The sequence below is a fragment of the Carya illinoinensis genome, chromosome 16 (genome assembly GCF_018687715.1).
Source record: "Carya illinoinensis cultivar Pawnee chromosome 16, C.illinoinensisPawnee_v1, whole genome shotgun sequence".
Classification (NCBI taxonomy): domain Eukaryota; kingdom Viridiplantae; phylum Streptophyta; class Magnoliopsida; order Fagales; family Juglandaceae; genus Carya; species Carya illinoinensis.
This window is the reverse complement of record NC_056767.1, coordinates 399452-410754: the sequence shown is the minus strand read 5'-3', so window position 1 is coordinate 410754 and position 11303 is coordinate 399452. Positions and strand designations below refer to the sequence as shown.

Below are 11303 nucleotides of genomic sequence, written 5' to 3'. Positions count from 1 at the left end.
GACTTACATCTTATCATCCAAAAGAAAAAAAATTCCACGCCCATCCCATTTTCTCCATGCAAAGAGTTAAAAGCTACATGCCTTGTGGCTTGTACCTACCGAGCCGTGCCCGACCATTTACATTTTTTTAAAAAAATACTTTTGCTTCGGGGGCCGTCCTCTTCATCTGAATCATCTTTATTCGGGCCTATCACCATGGCGTTTCAGTTCTTGACTTCTTGCTATATACGTATTTGGGTACTAATTGCCCGTACAGCTCAGTTGTTGAAACCTACAGCGGGCCTTTATTCCGCTCCTAGGCCCTTTCCTGCTGAAGAAGCACCGCAAAGGTCCCAGAAATCTCAGTTTACCACTTTGGCCCAACATATATATGCACACGATTTCTGTTTCAGACCCATCTCCTCGTCCCTTCTTCCCAAATCACCAATCGGCAACCACCCTCGAAGCCACACCCCCCGTCTGTCCCGTCTACTGTCTTTCGCAACACTTCCACAGTTCCACTCCCAAACGAATATTATAATAAATAAAAAAATGGCTTCTTTTCTCTCTTCTCCTCTCCTTCTCGCTAACCCTACTTCCCACTCCACCCTTGGAAGAAGAGACTTTTCAGTGCCAGCTTCATTGGCTGATGATGGCGGTAGTTATTCTTCTCAGCATTCAACGAAATTGGTCACCTTTTTGGGCAAAGGTGGGTCCGGCAAGACCACCTCTGCGGTATTCGCCGCTCAGGTACATAGTAACATATTGCGTCATACCATGGTTGTGTAATTACGAGTTTTTGCTATTTATTTTTAGTTATAATTTGTGGGTTGAGTTAAAAAAATTCGTTTGCCTTACTTCTCCTTTAGTTTTGGTCGTGTATATTTGTAGTAAGGATGTAAGAGAGTATGGATTATGAGTATTTATTCAGAATGAGAAATATGGTGATTAATCTTTGAACTCGATTGTTTCCAGTTAAAGAAAACACCATAGGGATAAGCAAAGAGGGGAAAAATGAAAGAAATTAAATGATGGGTAAGATATTCGGAGTTATAGATCAAATGAGGATTCTAAAACATTTTATAGTTGACTATGTTTCAATCAAACAAGCGATAAACCTGAGCTTCTTCATGAAAGTGAAAAGAGGATATAGGAACCTCTTTCTGAACCGTTTTTCAACTGTTAATGTAAGTCTACCACTTGACTTATCAAATAATTAATTTTTTTTTAGTAGTAATCCTTGGATTTTTGAACTTAAGATCGTTTACGCTAAAAGGCCTTGAAGATTAAGTATAAGATGTTCTAACTGATTTTGTTTTCTCTCACTGTTTCTGGTTTATAGCATTATGCATTGGCTGGGATCAGCACATGCTTGGTGATACATAATCAAGACCCATCTGCCGATTATCTTTTGAACTGTAAGATTGGAACTTCTCCTGTCATATGCAACAATAACCTTTCGGCTGTTAGGTTGGAAACCTCTAAAGTGTGTTTTTCCCCTTCTAACCTACTCTCTGCCACCTTAAAGCTTTTGATTTGAGTGGTTACTCAAGATGAACTGTCGTTGGTAATTACAGATGCTTCTTGAACCTCTCAATCGGCTCAAGCGAGCAGATGCCCATCTTAATATGACACAAGGAGTTCTTGAAGGGGTGTGTACGTACTACCATTGCTGATGTTCTTGGGCAGTCTAATTTCACAGCTATAATCCCTTGAATATTTTGGAGGACTTTATATACCATTCCTTTGAATGTGTAGATTGTGGGAGAAGAGCTTGGAGTACTTCCTGGGATGGACTCTATTTTTTCAGTACTTGCACTTTTTAGGCTTGTTGGATTATTAAGTAATGTGGCTAAAGAAAACCACAGAAAAGAGAAATTTGATGTGATTATATATGATGGAATCAGTACTGAGGAAACCCTACGGATAATAGGTGCAATCAGTAAAGCAAGGTAAGAACATCTCTCTCTCTCTCTCTCTCTCTCTCTCTCTCTCTCTCTCTCTCTCTCTCTCTCTCTCTCTCTCAATGGTATAATATACGATAACATGACAGTGCAGATTGTATTTAAAGTATCTACGGAACTTGGCTGAAAAGACTGATCTTGGAAGAGTGGCTGGTCCTTCACTTGTGAGACTTGTGGATGAAGCCATGAGTATCAGCGGCAGCAGGTCCTATCTGAATGGGAAAATGAGTGCAGAAGTATGGGACACTCTGGAACAAATGTTGGAGGTAAATGTGATTCTCATTTTTATGAATACAGTTAAGTGTAAACCCAATGAGGCTATCCATTACTTATGTGCCATGCAGAGCGGATCCTCTATCTTCTCAGAACCACATAAATTCGGCTGCTTCCTTGTTATGCATCCAAACAGTCCAATCTCTGTTAATTCTGCATTACGTTATTGGGGCTGTACAATCCAAGCTGGTGCACAAGTTTCTGGTGCATTTGGTATTGATTCTCCAAACTTGAATGAAGAGTTGATGGAACAAGTCAAGAGAACTTTTTCACCCTTGCCTTTTGCTTTTACTCCACAATTCCAAGTCGATTCCCCTCTAGACTGGAACGAGGTCACGCTGAACACTGTCGGTAAAGATGCAAAGAATCTTCTCTTTCTACCACCAAGCCAGACCAGCGATATGTCATCAGTAAAATTTGATCCAGAGAAAAAATCTGTAACCCTTCTGATGCCTGGTTTTGACAAGTCTGAGATCAAGCTATACCAAGTATGTCATCTCTTTTTGTTTGCAACTCTCCAAGGAGGGAACAAAAAAATTGTTAGAGAATATGCTTTTGAAGTTGCTTCCCTGAGCTTCCCTTCTCCGCAATTCAGTAATCACTAAATTATAGATACTTCTTCAAAATATAGGAATCAACTTATAAAAAATGTAATGAAACCCCAAGGGGTTGGCCCAAGTGGTGAAGGCCTTGGTCTTGGAGTCTCACTCCCTTCAAGGTCCAAGGTTCAACACATCATGGGTGCAAACAATCATTTGAGGCCACACCCCCTGGTGAAAAGTCAGCGATTTAACCAGTTCCATATAAGGGAAACTTCTTAGTTGCGGTGCATGGAACCGGGGTTTATTCTGCAGGGGTGGGTTCAAAGGGCCCTGCCTTGGAGAGGTTCCCCGACATTTAAAAAAAACAAAAAAAAAAGTAATGAAATACAAGTTGTACAGGGTTAGTCATTTTAGGGGATTTTTTGTAGGATGATCAACTTCTAGATATGGTAACTTACATTATATTTTATTTTCTGGTGATCCGTCTCACTTATCAATAAATAAATAAATACTGGTAGTCCATCCTTGTTATGTTGTTTTGCTTATGTTTTCTTGGTTGAATTTACAGAGTTTCTGATCGATATTGTTATTTTCTGACAAATGCAGTATCGGGGAGGATCTGAGTTACTGGTGGAAGCAGGGGATCAAAGGCGTGTCATTCTTTTACCTCCAGATATTCAAGGAAAGGTGGGTGGTGCCAAGTTCATGAATAGAAGTCTTGTAATCACAATGCGGTAGTGGAATTACCAATCAAATATCATTCTTTTTTGCATTGGATGTCTTTTTGAGGGAAAGACCCATGCGTGATAATAATGATTTTTGATTTACGGGGGGGCATATGGAACTTCGAATAATATATGTTTTGGTATCATGCTCCTGATGAATATGTGTACAACTTCAGTTTATCTAGGATCATACAAAAGTATCTTTCCTCTAGCCAGCTGCTGGGAAAATTCATGTTGTCATTCGATTGTCCCAGGATCTTTGAGGTCTATACCTCACCGGGAAGTCATTAAATGCAATATATATCAAGTCCCAAGTAAATCTTTCAACTGTTCCTGCTACATCTCTCATTCACAATATATGGTACTATCTAATATCTATCCCTTTCTTAAATCCCATCCCGAGAGGGGTTAGACCGATAGGTGGATGAGAAGACTACTTTCCTACCCTCGGTGGACAGAAATTCCTTCTCAAACTGTATTGGGGGCATGATTTTGACAAAGAAATCTCGAAGATGTATTCGGAGAGCCAATGAAATCTTTTGCTACAAAAATTTGTTTCCCTTCCAGTCTAGTTTCTACCAAATATAAATGAGTTATACGGTTATACTCCTGTTGTTTGGTTGGGAAGCAAACTTTTTCCCAATTATTGGTTCATTTACTTGAACTTTCATTGTTTTCTTGCTCTTTTGATGCCTACTTATATAAGTTAAATGGATCATAATCATAGATTTTATAAATTATGTATGATGTACTCCCCTTCCCCCTTTTGATGTCCAATATACATATATGAGATGTTTTCTGCAACATGGAGTGACAGTTGAAATATACAACTCCAAAAGAAAAGAAGGTACAAAATGCAAATGAAAAAAGTAAAAATAAAAACTTATGTATCCTGCTTATTGTCGTCTCCCACTTGTGTATGGATACGGCTTCTAAGTTCTTCAAAAGCCTTCATGCTTTCTGCATCAAAACCTCCCGCAAACTGGAAACAGGTCCAAGTCAATGTTAAAATTGCATAATCATATTGAGTTCTAGATTTTCATATTAAAAAGCATCATTGTAAAAATACCCTAAATTATACAAGATTGTTATCGATTTGGAAACTTAGCAAGCACTAAATACATCAATGAAAGCGTGCTGCAATATTGACAAACTTCAGAGACTAAACCCCACTTGTACAATGTTTCCCAATTCAGCTACTTGATTTTAACTTTAATGTAAATCAAATAAGTTAGGATAACCAAATATAGAATATTAACAGACCTGATGAACACGGAAAGCGAAACGCACGCCTTGCAGAACCAAAAACTCTCTGTTCGGTTCCTTCTCGGGTCCACTCAATGCATCAAGTTCTGATGCTACTCGTTTCATGTACTTTCTTGCCAATTGCACGGATGAGAGCTTTATCTGCAATAGGAAGAAATTATATATGATCAATACAACTCATGCAAGCATTTGCAGTCTGCAAATACACGCACTTTTTGTATTTCAACTAGAAGCAACCTCACTAGCAATTGGAAAGTTCTTTTCTTTCAGTTGGAAGTTGAAAACTTGAAACCATACCTTGCCAACAACTCCCGAATCTAACAGCCAATCGACTGGAATTCCAAACTCCCGGTATCGTGAAATAGCCATGTCCCTTGTACGTAAGAGGGCATACACACTAGTTTCCATTCTGTCAAAACATCAAGAGAAAAGGTAGGATTATATATGCTCCATGTAAATGGCAATTAGCAAGTCAAGCTGTACAACAAAGTAAAGATGTTGGTGAAAACTACTTCTAAAAAGGTGAAGAATGATATAAGTTCTCCACATATAAGAAACGACAGAATTTTCAAATGATCCTCCCGAAATTAATCAATAACTATGTATCCGTCCTAGTCATATAAATGCATGAGAACAAAATTTCTTACTTTTCTAGCAACGAGTACATCTTTTTCAGAGCATCTTCACATGGGAGCTTGGGATCATCGACGAAAGCAGAGACTCTCTTCTCTAGTTTCATGAGGTCCTGGTATTCAAAAGCTGCCTCTCTTAATGCGTCTGCTTTTCCCTCAGGCCAATCAAAGTGCTTGAGAACTGCCCGCTCATCAACCTTATCACATAGAGAAAGAAACAACTAATTATGAACATTTCTCCAACGGCTATAGAAATATGTGTAGACTGTTCACCCGGTGAATTTGAATACATGCTCCCATTGTTATGGATCTTGAGAAAATTTGGAGCATGCTTAGTGGGAATTTCAGAAAAGATGAGAGCTAATCTTGGAAAGCAGTGTTCAAAAGGCTAAAAAATTGTGATTTAGCAACAGCATACTTTGTGGTTTCTTGGAATTTTTATGGTCCCCTTCTGGTCTTGAGGATCTCTGACAGAAAGGAAAATAAAAGAGAACGAGAACTTTGTAGCATACCAAGAAAGAGAGTTCCTCATCTAGCCAGTTTACAAAAGCCAGAAGATCTTCTATGTTGGTGAAGGAAGCAGCTCGGACTTCAGTTGCTAATGACATGACAAAATCACCTTGAGTTTCCACATCAGCTTTCACCTGGATCCAGTGCATACAGTTTGATTCTTTGTTAAATTTCTCTACGACAAACCATAACTTTATGCTCAAGAAAATAAGAAAATGAATACAAAGAGAGATTTTAACACACAGCTAAGAGGAATGATGATCTGTTCTCGATCTCCCCAATCATGTTACTCCTGGCATCTGATGCATTCGGTGTTGAAGAAAATAAAGATGGTGTATCCTTCTTTGCCTCTCGTTTCATCAATGACTGATAAAATTCAACCAGTTCAGGAGCCCGGTGAACTTTATCACCACTCCCTCCCCCTCTTGGTAGGCTTCCAGGTGGAGGAGGTGGCCTGGGTGGTCCACCAGGTGGTGGTGGAGGTGGGGCACCAGGTGGGGGCAGTGGAGCAGTAGGTATTCCACCTGGAGGATTTGGATTTTTACCGGCAGAAGAACCTCCAGATGGTTTAGGAGGTGGCCGAGGCACCCTAGGGGACCTTTTCTCTATGTCAGCAAGTTTCATCTTGCTTATTGTCTGAGAATCAGTCTTGTCATCATTAGTTTGGTTACCTGAGTCATCAGATACCACCACCTTCTCCTTTATTTTAGCAAGTTTTGGCGGCAAATTTATAGGTTTCTGTCCTTCAACCTTGGCTGTAGGGTCACGTAGATTTAAATTTGATTTGTCACCAAACTTCTCTGCTCTTGCTTGCCCAGCCCTCTCTTTAATTTGCTTCTCCCTTTCTAGGGCCAACTTATGCCTGTCTTTATATGCAGGATATTTCTCTTCTACAACTCCTTCAACTGATTTAGACATCAAATGGAATGATGCTGCTACAGTATTCAGTGAATCACTAGATGAAACCCGTGTTCTAAGTCTAGGGAGAGTCGGAGTTTCAGGAGAGTTGGGTTCCAGCTCCATCCTGCCAAAAGTGGTGATAGCCATGCTATCACCTGCGTTCCTTAGCATTAAGGATTCCAATGGACCCCTTGGTCGCCTGCTTGGAGAACCTCCTGAGAGAGATCTGGATGTTGGTGAAAGAGCACTAGAATCATCTTTGCTTTTGCCCCATTTTTTCAACTTTTGGATTAAGGTAGGCTTCTTTAGGAGACTGCTATATCTACTACTGGAGCTATCTATGGACATACCGTCGAAGTCCTCACTTCCAGGGGAGGATGGGTGGGAAAAGTTGCTTTCAAGATCTGTATCTCCTTGTCCTCGTTCTGATCCTGCATACTCTAACATCAGCTGTTTAGCCTTCTCTTGAGATTTGGGGCTCAGACTCTTGTTGAGATCACGAGCTGATGTCTTCCCTGCTGGTGCCTGATGGTTCCGGAGCTCATATCTCAAGCATGCATTGACCCAACGAAGGTACACTAGCTCTTCAACTTCACCGAATCTATTCATCTGAAGTCCTTCTACTTGCTTTAGCAGGTCTTCATTTGCATGCCTAAGATTATTGACCTCCTCTCTTGCCTTGGCAACCCTTTCACTCTGCAGTGTGATGCAAAGCACAGAAAGAATGAGAAGAACCCATAACATGTACCAGCACATATTAAAACACATGTTTGATTCACTATTACAAACATCCCATGTCCTTTTACCAGGTCGTTATATCAAGCACTCGAAATTGTCCTTTAGAACATCTTCCAAAGTTGACTAATTATTGTGAAGAACAAGAAGTTAGCCATTGAAAAAAGGTCGCACTTATTTATTACAACAGCCATTCAGAGATATTGCGATGTTGTTATAATATTCAAGTAGCTACAATATCCACTTCATTTACCTAATGATCTCAACAATCAACATTTGTTTTTTACTATAGCATGGATATCTTGTTTGGCAAGTTACGTGATTAATTTAGTATGCAATGGATGTTAAGACACTGCTAATGAGGAAAGTTGACCTATTTAAGCAACAGGTAATATCCTAATTACTTGATATACCATCTGCTTTCTATTTATGTATTGATATGATTTGAAGAAGGAACCATGTCAGTGTTTTATTTCTCGAGTAAAAGAGCAGGTTAAATTTCAACAACCCCAGGCATGCAAAGGAAAAAAAAAAGTAGAGCATCATATGATTCTGACCTCTGTCATATTGGAGAGGACTGCTATTCTAGCCTCTGCAGCATCAAGTTTTACAGTCAACTCCCGCTTTTCATGTTGAAGTTCTTTGTTTTTCCTCTTAAGCTCCACAACTTCGATCTCTAACTCCTCCACTGCTTTCAGCTTCTTTTCAATTTCAGAATCTTTCTTGACAGCAGCTACCTCTTTTGCCTGCAAACCTGAAACTTGTTGTTTAAGCAACAGCAACTGGCCTTTCGTCTGGTTAGCTTCAAGCTGAATCTGCCTTTGCAGTTCCTTGATCTTGTTCCTTGCAACCTCCAGCTCCTTCTTTGCTGAAGTTCCCCGTGCAATCTCTTCTTGAAGCTTTTTCCTTTCAGTTTGCAAAGAGTTAATGGTGATATTGAGCATGTCAATTTCCACTGTCTTGATCTTGAGTTGCCTCTGTAACTCAAGGATATCCGATTCCTGCTCTTTCAATCCGTAGTATTCAAGCAATTCACCTTCAAGCTTTACCTCTCTCTCCTCTAATTCATTTACTAGTTTTCGCATCCGCTCCAATTCACTTGCATTATTTGCCATCTCGATTTCATATACCTTGTCTCTCTCTGCATCATTAATAGTCTTACCAGGAAATGGATATTCAATCTCCCCAGATAAAAGTTCTTCAAATTCAGGCAAAATCTCTTCATCATATATATCAATTGGATTTCCCTGAATTCTGTTAAATACACTGCTAATTAATTTAACCTCTTCTTCCTCCTCTTCCTTCTTCCCCTGCAAAAAATGTTACAAAACGCAAACCACCCAAAATCAAATTTGTATGGCCATAAAAGAGATGGAAATCTATTTAAAGTTTAAGTACTTACGTCATTCTCTTTGACTCTATCATAAGAATATACGTCCTGCTCTTCGCCTCTCTCCTCACACTGATGTGGTTCAAAGTTTGCTTCACCATTTTCTGAGTTCCATTGTCACCAAATGACTTCAGTCTTAAGAGAATAAGATTTACAAGAAAACTGAAGAAGAAAACATATTTCCTCCTTAAGATAGCCATCATCATAAATATTATGAAAATATTTCTCAGACTACCAAGAAAAAAAAAAACTACAACATGAGGGAAATATTATTGGCAACAAACAGTTAGATAAGGGATATTTGTTCACAAACACGCAAACTCGTGGAAATAAATACCTGAAAGCCTAACTTCTGAGGTCGATGACCTTGAGGTTTTGACATTAAGCTGCCTAACTGCAAAGGCTGCAATTGAAGCAGCAACCAGGAGGCCTAACCGGGCTATCATGGAGGTATTATTGGTGGGAAATTCTTAACGCTAAACTCATCTATACATAGAACCCAACTCCAAAACACCCCACCACCCATTTCTTCCTAGTCTCATCATCAACCCATCAGGCTATGTATGCAACAACGGCCACCCAAATTCTGTAATGACCAAGAGAGCTTAAAAAACGTAGCATTTATACCACAAAAAACAAAAAAACAAAAAACAAAAAAAGAGGGAAAAAAAAAAAGTCGGTCGTCTCCGACTATAGGTTTGCAACACCAGCTTTATCACCTTATCAGGTTTATGGACCTTTCAATGGGCAAACTTTCTGGTATGCACGAAACGAAATTCCTGATAAGTAGAATCCCAGCACAACTGTCATGCTAGGAGCTGTAGCAACCACCAATTACTAGTGGCCACTCTTTATCCAAAAAGGATTGACAAGTCAGAATCTCTTCGTCTAACATGTTACTACAGTTGCCAAGAGGAATATGAACAGTTAAAACAAGCCAAATAACAGAACTGAAAAAGACTAGCAACTGTAAATTCGAACAAAAACTAGGGGTGTTCTGTGTGCCTTGCGTTCTGACCGTTAGATGGATTGGATTAGATGACTGGAAGAATGTCTTGTCTTCTATGCCACACAAAATATTTGTGTGTGTTCTCCAGCTAATTGGTAGGTGCTACTCCGATAAAACTTTCAACTTGACAACATCAAGCTAAGGTAGATAAACAACTCATTGAAAACATATTTGCTAATCATAACCATTCGATTGATCTGGACACATGTAAGCTTTGATTGAAGGGTTTGGAAAACAAGATTATAATGACCCAGATGACTAAGGACATTAGTGTGGCCCGATCTCGCAGAATACGTGCATTTCTGCATTTTCTAGTGGATCAATCATGTACCTTTAGAGGATGCCTCTGTTTGTGTGTGCTGTAGCGACCCACACAAGGAATTCTTTGATCCAAGGGTTCGGTTTCTCTGATTAGTACAGACAATAAGAAATCCTAAGGGTTTCGTAAAGTGGGTCCACCTCAAAGGCATGCCTGCATAGAGGACGCACACAATGACAAAAATGAAGATGAAAAAGTAGATGGTGGGTTTGGTGAATAAAGTTTTTTGAGGCTGAAAATTGAGTTCTCAAACTCTAGCTTAATGGACTGGAGCACAAGGCATGGTGTAGCCGAACAAAATCTAGTCCACCAAAACCTTTTGCAAGTGATTGAGCCAGAACCCCGTAAATTTATCCTTTTTGGCTTTTCTCCGACACTTGTCCCCTTGTGGTTTTGTGTTCATCTATGACATCCTTTAGTGCAGTCTCAATCAATTAGCAACTAATAATTTTATGTAGACCTAAACCTAATGATATTTGTCCCAATCTCTAGTGAGTGATTTCCTGAGATCGAGTCCACACATTCCACAATTCCTTTATAAATCATAAAATAACAATAACATATTTTGTTATTGTTAGAGCAAACATATATATTTTGGCTGAGACCATCGATAAGATTGGTCACATATGTTATGTTTTTGCTATGGGGGAGGTGGACTCCATCCATCCATATTATATTGGCTTAGGATTTTTTTTTTTTTTTTTTTTTTTCCTTTCCCGAGGATTTTGGCATTGGAATTTGATTGTGCGAACTTGTCAACGGGGATATTTTCTAAAATATAATGTTGTGTGATATTGAGGATAAACGAGAAGTTGTTTTCAGGGTCCTATTTTTGTGGACTACACTGTTCCAATAGCAGCCTAAGTCTTATCCAAAACCAAGTGACGCTGGGACTCTTATAATTTCTGCATCGTTTTGGCTATATCAACTTATTGGAGGGCTGCAATTGCATAGAGTTCGGTCAGACCGTTTATAAGATTAACTCTTTATATTATTGTGTCTAGTCTTTCTATTTTGGCTGAGCAACTAAAACGAGAAGAAGGAATAGAAATAAAATGC

General features: G+C 39.3%; 2 protein-coding genes across 3 annotated transcripts; one reads left to right on the top strand and one right to left on the bottom strand.

Moving 5' to 3' along the window:
* The first annotated feature begins 382 nt into the window (after window positions 1–382).
* Window positions 383–3810, top strand: LOC122298659 (uncharacterized protein At1g26090, chloroplastic). Its single transcript, XM_043108511.1, has 7 exons — window positions 383–729; window positions 1322–1465; window positions 1557–1631; window positions 1738–1931; window positions 2038–2209; window positions 2288–2704; window positions 3365–3810. The coding sequence occupies exons 1-7, from the start codon at window positions 532–534 to the stop codon at window positions 3494–3496; spliced, it is 1332 nt and encodes a 443-aa protein (XP_042964445.1). The 5' UTR covers window positions 383–531; the 3' UTR covers window positions 3497–3810.
* A 384-nt stretch (window positions 3811–4194) lies between these two features.
* LOC122298658 (protein CHUP1, chloroplastic) lies at window positions 4195–9797 on the bottom strand. 2 transcript variants are annotated; one of them, XM_043108510.1, is made up of 10 exons: window positions 9636–9797; window positions 9254–9502; window positions 8929–9020; window positions 8084–8836; window positions 6135–7487; window positions 5894–6025; window positions 5397–5578; window positions 5047–5158; window positions 4747–4890; window positions 4195–4465 (listed from the first exon to the last, which is right to left on the bottom strand). In XM_043108510.1, exons 2-10 carry the CDS (start codon window positions 9360–9362, stop codon window positions 4367–4369), a joined length of 2976 nt encoding a protein of 991 aa, XP_042964444.1. In that variant the 5' UTR covers window positions 9363–9502; window positions 9636–9797; the 3' UTR covers window positions 4195–4366. The 2 variants fall into 2 exon arrangements, with proteins under 2 accessions (XP_042964444.1, XP_042964443.1); XM_043108509.1 differs by having other exon boundaries at window positions 9254–9794.
* Window positions 9798–11303: the final 1506 nt, after the last annotated feature.

Excerpts from the sequence above, each read along its gene's own strand:
- LOC122298658 (XM_043108510.1), bottom strand. The coding sequence starts at position 9,362 with ATGATAGCCCGGTTAGGCCTCCTGGTTGCTGCTTCAATTGCAGCCTTT. Across the intron at positions 8,837-8,928 it reads ATAGAGTCAAAGAGAATGAC|GGGAAGAAGGAAGAGGAGGA; the intron begins GTAAGTACTTAA and ends CATTTTTTGCAG. Across the intron at positions 7,488-8,083 it reads TCCTCTCCAATATGACAGAG|AGTGAAAGGGTTGCCAAGGC; the intron begins GTCAGAATCATA and ends ATCACACTGCAG.
- LOC122298659 (XM_043108511.1), top strand. The coding sequence starts at position 532 with ATGGCTTCTTTTCTCTCTTCTCCTCTCCTTCTCGCTAACCCTACTTCC. Across the intron at positions 1,632-1,737 it reads CACAAGGAGTTCTTGAAGGG|ATTGTGGGAGAAGAGCTTGG; the intron begins GTGTGTACGTAC and ends TTGAATGTGTAG. Across the intron at positions 2,705-3,364 it reads CTGAGATCAAGCTATACCAA|TATCGGGGAGGATCTGAGTT; the intron begins GTATGTCATCTC and ends TGACAAATGCAG.